Source organism: Tamandua tetradactyla, chromosome 7 (assembly GCF_023851605.1).
Source record: "Tamandua tetradactyla isolate mTamTet1 chromosome 7, mTamTet1.pri, whole genome shotgun sequence".
In the NCBI taxonomy this organism is placed as follows: Eukaryota; Metazoa; Chordata; class Mammalia; order Pilosa; family Myrmecophagidae; genus Tamandua; species Tamandua tetradactyla.
In genome coordinates, this window is record NC_135333.1 from 37561863 (window position 1) to 37578994 (window position 17132).

Sequence of the window (17132 nt, forward strand, 5' to 3'; positions counted from 1 at the left end):
TCAAGAAAGCATCTTATGATACTTTTCATCTCAAATTAATTATTAGGCTGAGGTTTCAGTCTTCTCAAAGAAAAACCTCTCTTAATTTCAGTTTTCTCACTTAACTTCTCCAATAAAGATGAGAGAATTTATAATCAAATTAGATTATATCTACCCAAAATTTTACCCCACAAAAAGTGATGATTTTAGGTCAAAAGTATGAATATGAAGTCTATAAAACAACCAGTCATTCTTTTGACTAAGACTGGAAATTATCTTAGTCCACCACTTACTGAATATTTACTGAACAGAACAAAAAGGAATCCCAGATCATGGAAAGGATAGTATTTTGTCATTTTTGGTGAAGCTGCTGCACTAATTCTTATACTTTAAAGCATCAGTGATAGATTCAATCATGAAAGTTATAATGTCAAAATTTGCTAATATTTCAATGTCAAATTTAATTCTCATAATTATTTGTGCAACTCCTGAGAAAATGAGGCTTATTCACTTAGAGTCAATCTAAGTAAATAACTTTTTAATGAAAACAAAAACAATATTTCTTAGATCATTTACTGGAGTCAAAGGACTTTATAGCTGATAGAGATATCAAAGGCAGACTCTAACCCCTCTAACCCTTTACCTTTACAGATAAAGCAATGAATCCCATGCATATGCCAAAGCTATGAAATACTCAAGGAACTCATTAAAATGTTCTTTTTTAAAATACTTTATTTCTAATGGCCAAAACATAACTTTCCAATGAACAATGATAAAAATGTATAAAAAGCAATCTTAACATTTTTACTTCAAAATTAAAAGGCATAATCTCCAAATCTGAATGTTTCTGCACATGAAATATTTTAATCTGGCTTTATTTTGCTATGTTTTCATTTTTATTATAGCATTATTTCTTACTCTGAAATATATCCTACATGGATGTGAGAATGTTCTCCAAATAAATTTTTGACTGAGGATTAATTCCAATAAGTTTTATATGAACAAGCTCTACCATCACAAGTATTTCATCTATATCTGTTGATATGATTAATTCTAATGGCCTTCTGTTCTATCACTTAATCATCATTTCAAATTTCACATTTTCATGTGAGCAAACAAAACTCTTACCTCTTTGTAACATTTACATTTATGTCAATTCCACCAAATCTGGACAGGAATTCAAGGTATGGTACAGCACCTGAACTGGTGAGGGGAATCTATATTCAAATAAGAAGAAGACAGCCTGTTAGAGAGAAAACTAGGATCCAAGCAGTGGACAGTGCTGTAAACTTCAGAATCACAACTTTCATGATGTAATGCAAGATGTTATTAGTGTGATGGACATTTTATCAAATATTTACAACTACACAATCCAGGTCTCTGGTTTGACTTGCATCCTCAGTAAATCAAGTACAAAACAGCATCCAAAAATGCCCATCTGGGCTCAATTAAAAGTCAACAAATTACCCAAATCCAAATCTAAAATCTATCTAAAAAATAAAATAAAACTAGTAGGAATATATTTTAATGTACATAGCTCTCAAGATACTGAGGTCACAGCAGAATTTTACACTGTCAGATTGCCATATGAAGTTTATGTACATTCATGTATTTTTAAGTTGAAAATGTATCTTTAAATTAAAAAAAATGCCATGAAGGACATTATCAGATCAATTAGGTCTGTATGGATGGAAGATTAAACAAAAGTATTATCTCAATGTTAAATGTACTGAAGTTAATAACTGCACTATGTGTTTAAGAGAATAAGCTTTATTCTTAGGAAATGCATACTAATTACTCAGGGGTAAAGACCCATGATAAAAACAGCTTCCTCTCAAATGGTTCAGAAAAAAATTATACATGCATTGTTTGCATATGTTGTATATATTGCTTGTGTATAATAGAGACTAAATAAATGCAAATGATAAAGAAAATGGGGTAAAATGTTAAACTAGGTAAAACTAAGTAAAAGGCATATAGCCACTATTCTTATTCTTGCAAATTTTCTAGAGGTTTGAAATTACTTCTAAAACAAAAAGCTAAAGAAAATTTAAATGACAATCAATATTTCCAACAAATTATTATGAGTAAGATTAAAATTAATGTAGAATATATCATAAATATAAATATATTTTATTACGCTTCATACAAATATACAAAGTACAACCTCCCCCATAATTGAATAGTTCCCAACTCTACACAAACAAGTTTGATATTTACTTAGCCTTTAAAATTCCATCCTCAAAGCTTAGGGTGCTTATCTCATTCTTCCCCAAAGGATAAATTTCTTTCCACTATTTAAAACATGTATAACTTGTAAATGAGGGCATGGGGAGAGCAGCTCACAGGGTGGGCCTCTGAAGAAGCCTTTTCCTGGAAAGGACCCCCATGACTCCTATTCTGATTGGGCATTTTTTATAGATGTAATCTTGGATAAATGCTTCAAAATTTCCCAAATCTTCTTATCGAAGAAGGGCAAGAACAGATTAAGAGGACTTTGGATGTCTTTATGTTTTCAGTAGTGATACAGTGAATATGGAAGGGAAGAAGCTCACATTTAGAGGGCTTATCCTCAATAAATGGGCACAGGCACTGCTCTAGGAGTTGTACATGAGTTAGCACATCTAATCGTAAACCAACCTTCTTAGGGTGGTGTCATTTTCCACATTTCACAGAGTGGAGGTGAGACCTGCCTTCATGACATGATCATTAAGAAAGAAAGATGTGATGTGCCCACAGAGCCCAAGTTCATCTCATTACACTAACCACTCTGCCTAGAAGTAAAAGGAAGTCCATTAAACTATTCAAGAGGTAGTCCCATCTCATATTGTTCATATTGTAAGTTATGGTCTTATACAAATTCTAATGTGGCAGATAAATTATCACAATAACCGGTACCCAAAGCTAGTCTAATAGGAGAAGCTCTGCTCAGTACTCACCTTCTCAGGATTTGTGATTCTGGCAGAAATATTTAACAATCAAAATCACCCACAGACCAATTCATGAAAGCAAATTCTTAGACAGGGGTGGGGGAAGGGTAGTTTTTATATCAGTATCCAACATGTTGATAAATATCTTCAAAGAACACTTCTCTTTTCCCAACCTGGCACAACCACTGGGTTTTCCCACTCTGGAATCTATCTATCAATTCAACTTCTTTAAAAAAAGTCAGTTTTCAGAAACTCTGAGGCATCCACACACAAAACCAAAATCCAAGCCATTGTTAAAGGAATTGAAGGTATGGGAAGGCTACAAACAGTGCCTCCTCATCGTTCTCTCCCTGATCAAATATTAACCCCCCAGGAAGCAATTCCTCACAGGGCTGTTGAAGTAAAACTAAAACAAAGTAAATCAGACAAAACTGGAGAATCGTTTCTAATTTTAAGGGAACATTCCCATGAAATACTTTACCAGTTTTATAAGTTTCCAGTTAGGCTTCCATTAACCATGGAAAATAAAACAGGTGCAGGGCCTCATGAGTCAGTCCTAAGATCTACAAATGTCACAGATGCCGTGAACTCCAGGGAGGGGGAAGGGAGCCCTGCCTGCGTTCCCAGTGAACCTGGACCTTGGAACATGCACTGTCCTCCACTACCTTGACCTACACATGGGTCACAGGGGCTCAAGGTCCTAGAAAAGTATGCTTACTCTTTAGGATGGCCACCAGATTCTGTTTTTAATAAAGCCTTTGAAGTAGTTCTTAACTACAGTTCTCAGTGACTTCTTTTTAAAAACAGATGTAGCATTTTATGCGTGCCTGTTAAAAACAGATACACATTTCATATTTTCTGTACTTTTCCTCTTCCTGCATAGCTAATTAGCTTGGGAAGGCTGTCAAATTTTTAAATCAACATTAGATCATGAATATAAGGAGACAGTAGCAGGAAATATTGTAACTCTCCATTTGGCATAAAGGATCAGTTAAATTGAGATTATGAGGAAACTAATGCAACATTTGTAAGGACAAATGTACTTTAAAAGTAAGGAACACTACCAAATGACCCAGCAAATCCACTCCTAGGTATATACCTAAGAAAACTGAAAACATAAGTCCATACAAACCTTGTTCATAGTAACAGTCACAACAGCTAAACATGGAAACAATTCATAGGTCCGTCAACTTTTGAATGGATAAATAAAATGTATATACTAATGCAATGGATTGTTATTCCACCATAAAAAGGAATGAAGTTCAGATTCATGCTACATCATGGAGAAATCTTGAAAGCATTGAGCTAAGTGAAAGAAGCTGGACACAAAATACCCTATACTGTATGATTCCATTTATATGAAAGGTCCAGAATAGGTAAATCAATAAAGACAGAAAGTAAATGAGTAGTTGCCAGGGGCTGGGGGAAGAGGGGAAAAGAGAGTGACTGCTTCCCTTCCTTTCCTTCCTATCCCTTCCCTAGCAATTCACTCCTAGAGTCATTAGACAAAGCAAAGAATAAAATGGTGTCTGCAGTACTGAGGGGCTGGGGGAGTCCAGGGCAGCAGACGGGAGCACAAGTGGGGAAAGAATGACACCATCATGGAGGGGCAACCTGGAATAGGGTGTCAGTGCCCAAGCAGGGAGAGGAGGGCATTCATATGGGACCGAGTTGGGTGGAGGGTGTTGGAGATGGGAGATGAGTTACATCACAGGGACATGAACCAAATAATAAATAAAACCAAATTTCTCACTGTCTGAAAGGTAGATACGAATATGAAAATGGAGAACTAGAATGAACTCTAAATTATTGGATTAGAAGTGGCAGTATCTGCATGAATTCATGGTTTTCAATATATATTTGGAGATAAATTTAGAAGTAAATATAGATGAATATGTATGTATATATGTGTGTAGAAAGATAAACATGTAACCCCTAGAGCTCTGCCTACACAGAGGGCCTGGGAGCAAAAGCAGCCCCGGTTCCCAGATTCTAGCTTCTGAATATCTTTTTCCAATAAAAGCAACCAGAGCTTTTTTTGAGACATGGATGATTCCATGGCCAAGGCAGGGATCATACAAGTGAGCTAGGAATATTTTATATCAGAAAGCAAGAAAATGCTCAAAGAATGATGGGGACAAGTAGAAGGACACAGAAACCAACTTGAAGGGGCTCCTACAGGGTGAACTGGGGACAATTTATGCATCAAAATAAATAGTGCAGGCAATAGATCTGAACCCTTCGAATAAAATAGAAAATCTTGAGTCCCTGGCAAATATATAAATGACAAATGAATAAATTAAAAGTTTGCTGAGGAAGTTTCAAAATTTCTCCCACAGAAAACTTGTTAATTACAAGGGGGAATAAAAGTAATTTTACCATGGAAATGCCTGACAGATCCCACCTTAATCAAATGGGGATCAAAGTGAATATCAGCATTATTAATGAAACAAACTGAAGTCATGTGCAACCTAATAATATGCAACGAGAAGAATGCAACATCACTTCTGTGATATTCCTGTCAAAAATGCAAGCCTGAATCTAATGTTAAGGAAACATCAGATAAACCCAAACAGGGATCATTCTACAAAATAACAAATCTATAATCTTCAAAGTGTTGTGGTTATAGAAGTCAAGGATAGTCTGCAGACCTGTCCTAGTCTGAAGGAAACTAAATGCATTATATGATTCTGACCTGGGTCCCACAAGGGAACAATTAACAAAATGTGATGGGTTCTGGGGCTTAGATAGTAGTAATGAATCAATGTTAACTTCCTTATTTTGATGTTTGTATTGTTAAAATAGGACAGTGTCCTTGTTTGAAAAAAGACATTAAAATCTTTGGGAATGATGGAGCAATTTACTGACAAATGGTTCAGAAAAGATAATTGATCTTTGCACTATACTTACAAAGTTTGTAACTTTGTGATTGTTTTTAAAAAGACAAAGCAGATCAATAAGGTGGTTAAGCCAATCCACCTGGGACAGAGCAGCCTCTTCAATAAATGGTGCTTGGAGAAATGGATATCTATTTACAAAAGAACGAAAGAGGATCCGTATCTCACGTGCTATAGGAAAATTAACTCAAAATGGATCAAAGACCTACACATTAGAGCTAAGACCATAAAACTTTTAGAAGAAAATGTAGGGAAATATCTTATAAAACTTCTAATAGGAGGCAGTTTCCTAGACTTTACATCCAAAGAGAGAGCACTGAAAAAAATATAGATAAATGGGAACTCCTTAAAATTAAACACTTTTGTGCATCAAAGAACTTGGTCAAGAAAGTAAAAAGGCAACCTATGCAATAGGAGACAATATTTGGAAACCACATATCAGATAAGGGTTTAGTGTCCAGAATATATAAAGAGATTCTTCAACTCAACAACAAAAAGACAACCCAATTAAAAAATGATATGAACAAAAGATATGAACAGACACTTCTCAGAAGAGGAAATACAAATGGCTAAAAGGCACATGAAAAGATGCTCAACTTCACTGGCTATTAGGGAAATGCAAATCAAAACCACAATGAGATATCATCTGATACTCACTAGAATGGCTATTATCAAAAAACAGAAAACAGTAAGTGCTGGAGAGGATGTGGAGAAAGATACTTTATCCACTGTTGGTGGGAATATAAAATGGTACAACTGTTCTGTAAGGCAGTTTGGTGGTTCCTCAGAAAGCTAAGTATAGAATTGCCTTATGATCCAGCAATCCCTTTACTAGATATACATTCAGAGGACCTGAAGGCAAGGACACAAAAGGACATTTGCACACCAATGTTTGTAGCAGCATTATTTATGATTGCCAAGAGACTGAAACAGCCCAAATGCCCATCCACAGATGAGAGGCTAAACTGGAAGACAGAGTAGTCATGAAGCATGTAATAACGTGGATGAACCTTGAGGACATTATGCTGAGTGAAATTAGCTGAAACAAAAGGGCACATACTGTATGTGCTCATTAATATGAACTAACATTAATCAGTAGAACTTTGAGAATTGAAGTTAAAAACAGATTATCAGGAGATGGAAATAGGGTAGAGATTGTGCAATTGGTGCTGAAGGAGTATAGAGTGTGCAACAGGACTGCCTGTAATAATTCAGAAATGGATAGCACAATACTACCTGATTGTAGCACAAAAATATAAGAATACTGAATGAAGCTGATTATGAGTATGATTGAGGGAAAATGTTAGGAGCATGTATGACAGCAGAAGGAAAGGTAAAAGATAAAGACTGGGATTGTATAACAGCCAAACCTAGAGTAGACAATGACGTACAAATATAATCCAGTTTTTACATGAGGAAAACAAATGAATGTCAACATTGCAAGGTGTTGAAAATGGGATGGTATATGGAAAACATAAAAACAATGCAATCTAGGGTCTAATTAACAGTAACACTGTAATATGCTTCCATTAAATGTAACAAAGGTAATATACCAATGCTAAATGCCAATAAGAGAGGGATATAAGGGAGGGGTATGGGATTTTTGGTGTTAGTATTGTTTCTCATTTTTATTTTTTTATTCTTATTACTTTTTTTTTTTTTTTTTTTTTTTTTAAAGGAAAGACAGAGAGAAGGAAGGAAGGATAGAAGGAAGGAAGGAAGGAAGAAAGGGAAACATTTTTAAACATTTTCTTGTTTTATTGTATTCTGTTTCTCCGTTTTTGTTACATGGGCTGGGGCCGGGAATCGAACCGAGGTCCTCCGGCATAGCAGGCAAGCACTTTGCCCGCTGAGCCACCGCGGCCCGCCTCTTATTACTTTTTTATTTTTAATTCTTTATTTCCTCTTCTTCTTTCTTTGCTGAAGAAATGGAAATGTCCACATACAGATTGTGGTGGTGAATGCATAACTATGTGATTATACCGGAACCATTGGTTAATTACTTAAGACGGATTGCATGGTGTATGAATAAAACTGTTTTAAAACTAAACAGAAAGATACAGTGCTGGAGAAAATGTGGAGAGATGTACCTGTTCACTGCTGGTAAAGAAGTAGAACAGTGCAGCCCCACTGGAGGGCAGCGTGTTGGTTCCACAGGAGGCTACATATAGGATTGCCATATGATCCTGCAACCCCGCTATTAGGTGTATATTTGGAAGAACTGAAAGCAGGGAAATGAATGGATATTTGCCCACTGGTGTTTATGGCAGCAGTATTCACCGACTGCAATGGATGAAGGTGGCCTAAGGATACATTGACTGATGAACAGAAGGGTAAACGGTATATACATACAATGGCATACTGAGTGGATGCAAGAAGGAATGAAGTGAGGCATGCAATTAGAAGAATGAAACCTGAGGACAGTATATTGAGTGAAATAAGCCAGAAATGAGAAGACAAATATTATCATGCCTCACCAATACGGACTAACTATAATGTGCAAACTCTTAGAACTGAGTTCGAGAGCACAGGTTATCAGAGGAAAGCTTTTTGTAAAGTTTCCTAGATTATAAGCTCTTAGAGCAGTCACAACTATTCCTGAATTGTAATGGTTAATTCTAAATTCTGAGATGCTGAGCTTTTTGTGTGTAACCTAGTCATACTGTGGTACTTAGGTTATCTGTGTAACACCGAGACTCAGAGACAGCATTCTGCAGCTATGAACGTCAGCATTTTCATGGGGGGACCAACCCCCCATACAGCAACTGTTAAAAAGCTGAAAAAGAGATACAACTTCAGTTAAAGATATGAATGAAGCTGATCTGTTTTGGACTAAGGTAAATCAGACTATAAGGTAAAAGATTGTATTGACTACATTTTTTTTTTGTATGCTGTATGGGGGGGCGGGGTCACATTTCATTATTTTTCCACGTGAGTATCCCCTTATTGCAGCACCAGTTATTGAATTTTTTTTTGTTTGGTTGGCTTTTAATTTGTTTTTGTTTTGTTTTCGGAAGTGCATGGGCTGGGAATTGAACCCGGGTCTCCAACATAGCACGCAAGAATTCTATCACTGAACTACCCCCTATGACTGCACTTTAAACTTCAACTTCTGTATGAGACCAAAAGAAGAGATGCAAAAATTATATTTTCTGTGGCACACGATTTAATTTATTGGCACACTATTTAATTTAACATGTGTGGTCAGCTTATTTGAACACTATAATTACATGGAATCTTGAATAGGGAGTGAGATATTGTTGGTTAGTATAGGTTTGTGTGATGCCCTGATACATCCCAGAGTATCTGGGCAGAAAATAAAAAAGTATCTGCAAAGTCCCTTTGGGGGAATGGTGAGAATGGAGGAAATATCAAACTTTCCTGCTTGGGGAATTCCTGATATTCTCACAAGTATTGGGGACTACGAATTTAATAGGCCAAGCTCTTGATTCATTTCATAAGGGCTTGCCCTTATGAAACTTACTCCTGCAAAGGAGAAACTATGGTAGTTAGGTTAGGTGTCAACTTGGCCAGGTGAAGGTGCCTAGTACTGTTGCTGTGGCCATGAGCCAATGGCACGTGAAACTCATCTCTCGCTGATTATATCTGTGGTCAGCTAGGGGGAGTGTCTACTGCAAAGAATGACATTTGATTTAATTGTCTGGAATCTTAAATTAAGAGAGCTCAATGCAGCACAGGGCAAGCAGCTTAACATACCTCATCTCAGGACTCGTAGCTCAGCCCAGGCCTTTGGTGATTCAGAAAGGAATCACCCCAGGGGAAAGCTGCTGGAACCCAGAAACCTGGAGAGAAGGCCACCAGAGATCACCTTTTGCCCTTCCGTGTAAGAGAGAACCTCAGATGAAAGTTAGCTGTCTTTCCTCTGAAGAACTATACGTTTCTAACTAAGTAAATTCCGTTTATTAAAAGCCAGTCCATCTCTGGTGTATTGCATTCTGACAGCTTTGGCAGACTAAAACAGAAGCTAAGCCTACTTACAAGTATGCCTAAGAGTCACCCCCAAAGAACCTTTTTTCTTACTCAGATGTGGCCTTTGTCTCTAAGCTAACTTTGCAGCTAAACTCACTGTCTGCCCCCCCACCCCCCAAAATGGGCCATGACTCCCAGGGGTGTAAATCTCCCCTGTAACATGGGACATGACTCCCAGAAATGAGCCTGGACCTGGCATCATAGGATTGAGAAAACCATCTTGACCAAAAGGGGGATGAGAAATGAAAATTAAGTTTCAATGGCTGTGAAATGTCAAATACAGTCAAAAGGTCATTATGGAGTCATTATTATGCATTCTATAGATATTACTTTTTAGTTTTTAGTGAAGCTAGAAGGAAATACCTGAAACAAACTGCAATTCAGAAGCCTTGATTCTTGAAGAAGACTGTATAACTGTATAGCCTTTATGGTATGACCATGTGATCATAAAAACCTTGTGACTGACACTCCCTTTATTCAATGTATGAACACATGAGTAAGAAAATAAAGACAAAAATAAATAAATAATGGGGGGGATAACGGGTGTGGGATGTTCTTTTTCTTTTTCTTTTTTATTCTTATTTTTATTTTTTTGGAGTAATAAAAATGTTCAAAATTGATTGTGGTGATGAATGCACAACTATATGATGATACTGTGAACCACTGACTGTATACTTTGGATGACTATATGGTATGTGAACATACTGCAACAAAATTTCATTAAAAAAACTAAAGAATAAGTAGCTCTAGTTTCCAGTATGACATGTAACAAGCTTGAAAGTAATCATTTGCATCCTCAAACAAGAAAAAAGTTGAACTGAACTGAAGATCAACAATTATTATTAGATCCATTAGAGAATTGAGATCACACTACAGCAAACCTCATGCTCTCATCAAAAACTAGTGAGAGAGGTGAGTATAGATAATAACAGTGCACCAAAAGCAGAATCCACCACTGGAGCCAACAGCTGGAAGGAACACTTAAAGGGTAACTGACTAATTGCTTGAGACTGAATGTGGACTAGTTTGAGACATTTACAACTAGGGAACCAAGCCTTAGGAGAACCCCCACACTTTTGTCAGTTTTACCTCCACTGGTTCTCAGGGTAAAGACTGGAAAAAACTCTCGTTCCAGGGGGATGGGAAAAGTAACCATTTTGAAATAAGCCCACAGCATTGTGCTCTCCTTAACAAAAGCTTACCTCAAGGGAAACTATTTTACCAGAGCCTAACTGACTTCAGTTTTACTAGAGCCAAATCCACATGGGGGGAAGGGAAATACTCAATTCCCACTCTCTTGTGCATTCTTGTTTCAACCAAGGAGAGAATAAAAATCTGAGAAGCATTTGTGAAGGCCATAGCAAAGGGAACAGGCTCAACAAAATACCTTATTACAGGATTACAGAATGCTTCCTTGTCCCCATCCCTTTATCCACAGAGCTATGAATAATAACAGGTGATTGGAGTTGAAAGAGCTGCAAGTCTCAGACCCCATTTAAGAAAGAGTCTCTAGGGAAAACCAAAGCCAAAAGAGAGAAAAACAAGGACACTAGAGGAAATTTTAGCCTCTAGTACCTATAGCTACAGCAAACAGTAAACTCAGCCTAACTCTTAGCCAGGTAATCATAATAATTCACACATAAAGCCTATGCAGCTCAGTTCCTTTTACCCAATAAATCTTGCCTGTGTTTCAACAAAAATATGAGGCATATAATATAGCCTGAAAAATCTCTGCGGTTATTATTTCAAATATTCTTCTATTCCTATAAGTATAACTATATACTTATAAGAAAAATATATAGTCTGAAGAGACAAAGTAAGCACCAGAACCAGACTCAAATGTGGCAGATATTTGGGAATTATCATGCCAGGAGTTTAGATGAACTATGATTTATATGATAAGGGTTCTAGGGCAAAAAGTGGACAACATGCAAGAACAGATGGGTAATGTAAGAAAAGAGGTGGAAACTCTAAGAAAGAGTCAAAAGGAGATACTAGAACTCAAAACCACTGTAACATAAAAGAATAATCCCTTTCAGGGCCTATCAGTAGACAGGACACAGCCAAAGAAAGAATTAGTGAGCTTGACGATATGGCAGTAGAAACTTCCCAAACTGGAAAGCAAGGAGAAAAAAGAATGAAAAAAATGGAAAAGAATATTTAAGAACTGTGGGACAATTACAAAAGGTGCAACATATGGGAAGAATGGAGAAGAAGATGGAGAAGAAGAAAGGAACAGAAGAATATTTGAAGTAATAATGGCAGAGATTTTTCTAAAATTGATGACAGGTAGTGTATTAGTTAGGGTTCTCTAGAGAAACAGAATCAACAGGAAATATCTGTAAATATAAAATTTATAAAAGTGTCTCACATAACCATGGGAATGTGGAGTCCAAAATCCATAGGGCAGGCTGTGAAGCTGATGACTTTGATGGAGGGTCTGGACGAACTCCACAGGAGAGGCTCGCCACTGAGGCAGAAAGAGAGCCTGTCTCTTCTGAATCCTCCTTTAAAGGCTTCCAGTGATTAGATTAAGTATCACTCATTGCAGAAGACATTCCCCTTGGCTGATTACAAATGGAATCAACTGTGGATGCAGCCAATGTGATCATGATTTAATTCTATGAAATGTCCTCATAGCAACAGACAGGCCACCACCTGCCCAACCAGACAAACAGGTACCACCACATGGCCAAGTTGACACATGACCCTGACCATGACAGGCACCAAGCCACAAATTCAGGAATCTCAAAGAACACCAAGCAGGATAAATAACAAAAAATCTACACCTATGCATATCATATTCAAACTTCCGTAAAACAAAGACAAAGAGAATATCTTGAAAGAAGACAGGGGGCAGGGTGGGGAATGATCTCACCTATAGTGGAACAAGATAAGAATTACATTAGTCTTCTCATACCAAACCATGTAAACAAGAAGAGAGTGGAAGTGAAATATTTAAAGTGAGGAAAGAAAAACATAATTCTGAATCCATTGAAATTATTCTTCAAACATGAAGGAGAAATAAAGACATCCTTAGATAAACACAAATTGAGGGAATTTGTTACCAGCAGACCTCCCTTAGAAAAAATGTTAAAAGAAATTCTTCAGTAAATTGGAGGTTAAAACATGGGAATGTATAACACAGCAAATCTTGTGGTGCTAACACAAGATTCTAATTTACGTTAGCATGCTCACTATACAAGTATTAAACAGCTTTTTATGAACTAGAACAAATGTATGACACTGTTACAAGGAGTCAAGAATAGAGGGTTTTTTGGGAAAAATGTACCTATTGCAAATTAGTGACTATAGGTAACAGTAATATTTTAATACTCTTTCATCAACAGTATGTACAACAAATGTACTACATCAATACTATGGGTCAATAATTGGGGGGGGAGCGGATAAGGGGTATGGAAGGAATTGGGATTTCTTTTTTCTTTTTATTTCTTTTCTGGAGTAATGAAAATGTTGTAAAATTGATCATGGGGTTGTATGTAAAACTAAGTGATGATACTGTGAGCCAGTGATTGCAAACTTGAGATGGTATGTATGGCTTGTAGTATATCTCAATAAAACTGCATTAGAAAAAAAATTAAAAAAAGAAATTCTTCAGAGAGAAGAAAAATTATATATGTCAGAAATTCAGACTTCCAAAAGAAAGGAAGAGTGGTGCAAAAGGAATAAATGAAGTAAAATAAAATACATTATTTTTCTTAAACTTAATTGATCTAACAGATTATATAGTTCATTCAAAATAGTAATAGCTTCAATGTATTGGGGGATTATAGCTTATGACTAAGTGAAATGAATGACAGCAATGCTATAAGGAACAGGTGAGAGGATTTTGGAATACTCTGCTATAAGGTAGCTACACTCCTGTAAAGCAGAATAGTATTTTATTTGAAAGCAGATTAAGATTATTTGTGAATGTATACTGAAAACTCTCAGACAACCATTAAAGAAGTTTTTAAAGATATATAACTGATATGCTGAGAGAAGAGAAAATAAAATCATATAAAATATTCAATTAAGACCAGAGAAGGAAAAAAAAAAAGAATGAAAATTAAAAACCAGAGAAGGAATATTCTGAAGTGAATGAAAACGAAAACACCAACATAGCAAAACTTACAGGGAGCTGCAAAGTCAGTGCTGAGAGGGAAATGTAAATGCTTATGCTAAAAAGAAGATCTCAAATCAGAGACCTAACCTTGCAACTGGAGAATCTAGAAAAAGAAGACCAAACTAGACCCAAAGCAAAAATAAGGAAGAAAATAACAAAAAATAGAGAGGAGATGAATGAAATACAGACTAAAAAAGCAATAGAGAGAATCAATGAAACTAAAAGTTGGTTCCTTGAAAAGATCAATAAAATCAACAAATCTTTAGCTAAACTGACCAAGAAAATAAAAGCACACAAATAATTAAATTCAGAAATGAAATGGGTAACATTTCCACAGATTCCACAGAACTGACAGGGATTATAAGTGGATACAATGGCAAAATATATGTCCCCAAACTACAAAGCCTAGATGAAATGGGCAGATTCCTAGAAAAACTCAACCTACCTACACTGACTAATGAAGAAATAGAAGATCTTAATGGACATATAATTGGTAAAGAGATTGAATCAGTAATAAAATATTTCCCAACAAAGAAAAGCCTAGGAATAGATGGCTTCACTGGTGAATTTTAACAAACATCCCAAGGAAAATTAACAGCAATCCTTCTCAAACTCTTCCAAGAGAAAAATTGAAAAGGAGTGGATTATTCCTAATTCATTCCATGAGCCCAACATCACCTGAATACCAAAGCCAGACAAAGATATCACAGTAAAATAAAATTACAGACCAGTATCTCTTATGAATATAGATATGAAAATTCTCCACAAAATACCAGCAAACTAAATCTAATAACATATTAAAAGAATCATACATCATGATCAAGGGAGGTTTATCACAGTTATACAAGGGTGTTTAAACACAAGATAATCAGTTAATGTAACACATCACATTAACAGAAGGAAGATAATATAGAATCACCTCAACTGATGCAGAAAAGGTATTTGACAAAATCCAGCACCTTTTCTTGATAAAAACAAAAACAAAACAATAGAAAACACAAGAAAAGAAGGAAACTTCCTCAATATGATAAAGGATATGGCACTACTGTTTTTTCAACACTGTCCCATAAGTTCTAGGAAAAACGTAAGAAAAAAAAAAAAAAGTAAAATGCATCCAAATTGGAAAGTAAAAAGTGAAAGTTTCCCAATTTACAGATGACATAGGCCATATGCAAAAAATCCTGAAAAATCCACAACAAAGCCAGTAAAGCTAATCAATAAATTCTACAAATTGGTGAAGTATAAGATCTACAAGTGAAGCAGAACTTATATTTTCAGGCATTCAAACTACAGAATATGATGGCAGCTATACCAGAGACTTTGTTCTGATTAGGGAGTTCTGGGAAATTGTTCATTCATTTACAGATAAGCAGAAAAGACTCTTCTTGCAATTTACAACAGGCACAGATAGAGCACTCGTGGGAGAATTAGGGAAGTTGAAGATTATGTGGTAGTTAGGTTCAGGTGTCAACTTGGCTAGGTGATGGTGCCTAGTTCTGCTACTGTGGATTTGAGTCATTAGCTTGTGAAATTCATCTATGGCTGATTACATCTGCAGTCTCTAAGGGGAGTGCCTTCCTCAATGAGTGATGCTTAATTTAATTCATGACAAGCTTAAAAGAGAGAGCTCAATGCAGCACAGCCCAAGCAGCTCAACATACCTCATCTCAGCACTCGCAGCTCAGCCTAGATCTTTGGAGATGCAGAAAAGAATCACCCTGGGGAAAATTATTGGAACCCAGAAGCCTGGAGAGAAGGCCAGCAGAGAGCACCCTGTGCCTTCCCATGTAAGAGAGAACCTCAGATGAAAGTTAGCTGCCTTTCTTCTGAAGAACTATACGTTTTTAACTAACTAAATTTCCTTTTATTAAAAGCCAATCCATCTCTGGTGTGTTGCATTCTGGCAGCTTTGGCAAACTAGAACAGATGATTATAGCCAAAAATGGCCCAGACACAGAAGGGTTATCTCCATCTTGTACTAGATTTAATGCCCTTTTACTTCTGGAATACTAGGGTAAAGAAAAACTTAAAGAGAGAGTGTTGAAGGCCATTACATATGCCAAAGGATTTGGCATGCTGTAAAAGAAAAAAAGAGAGAAAGAAACGAGAAAAAATAAAAAATTTAATAAATATAATAATGAGGATACAATTGGTGATGATAGTGTCCCAGTACAAAAACGCTGTAAGATAGTGAACCACAGTAGTCAGTTGTGTCTGTGCCCCACTTCTTTACTGGGGACACACTGGGCTGGAACAGCAAATTTCACCTGCTTATATGAACAAATTCCCTTTTTTTTCTTTTTCTTTTTTGGAATGAAACTGTTACATATTCTTTCACTTGTATGTACAGAGAGGGTTTTCTGAATATTTATTTTAAGGGTTAAATCACTTTTGCTTGTGTTTATTACTACTTGAGGTTGAGTCTTTTTGAATATTTAAAATATATATGCCAATAAAACTATTCTCCCAAGGAAAATATGGCCATCATTGTAGACCATGTAACCTTCAAGTATGCACTATTCTATAAACTAGAAATGAACAATCTGAAGGTAAAACAAAGAAGAAAGTTCCTTGTGCAAAAGCAACGAAAAAAATCAATATCTAGTAATAAATTAAATCAAGGACACAAAGGATTTGTACATGAAAACAGTGCTGCAAGAAATTAAAGAAGACTTAAATAAAGAAAGGCTGCTACCTGTTCATGGAATGAAAAGACGTCAGTCCTACACAGAGTGATTTATAGATTCAAAGCAATCCCAATGTAAATTCCAACAGCCTATTTGGCACAAATGGAAAAGCCAATTATCAAGTTTATATGGAATGGTAAGGGACCCTGAATATCCAAACCATCTTGAAAAAAATAATAAAGTTGGAGGACTCAAATCATAATTTTAAAACTTATTACAAAGCTACAGTAATAAAAACAACTTGGTTCTGGCACAAAGAGAAACATAAACCAATGGAATCAAATTGAAAGTTTAGAAATAAAATCTCACATCTATTTTTCACTAGGGTGTGAAATCCACTCAATGGAGAAAGAACAGTCTTGTCATCAAATAGTGCTAGGAAAATTAGCTATCCATATGTAAAAATGAAGGTGGACCTTTACTTCATACCATATACAAAAATTAATTCAAAATGGATAAAGCCCTAAACTAAGAACCAAAACTATAATTTTCCTAGAAGAAATCATAAGGAAGCACTTTCAAG

At 36.0% G+C, this 17132-nt stretch overlaps 1 protein-coding gene across 10 annotated transcripts in view; it reads right to left on the reverse strand.

The window, feature by feature from the left end:
• Positions 1 to 17132, reverse strand: part of EFCAB6 (EF-hand calcium binding domain 6) — a 357426-nt gene that overhangs the window by 288482 nt on the left and 51812 nt on the right. For all 10 annotated transcript variants that reach the window (XM_077169111.1, XM_077169107.1, XM_077169109.1 and 7 more), the window contains one exon: positions 1108 to 1196. In XM_077169111.1, the coding sequence (XP_077025226.1) occupies positions 1108 to 1196 (89 nt within the window). The remainder of the gene's footprint in view (positions 1 to 1107; positions 1197 to 17132) is intronic.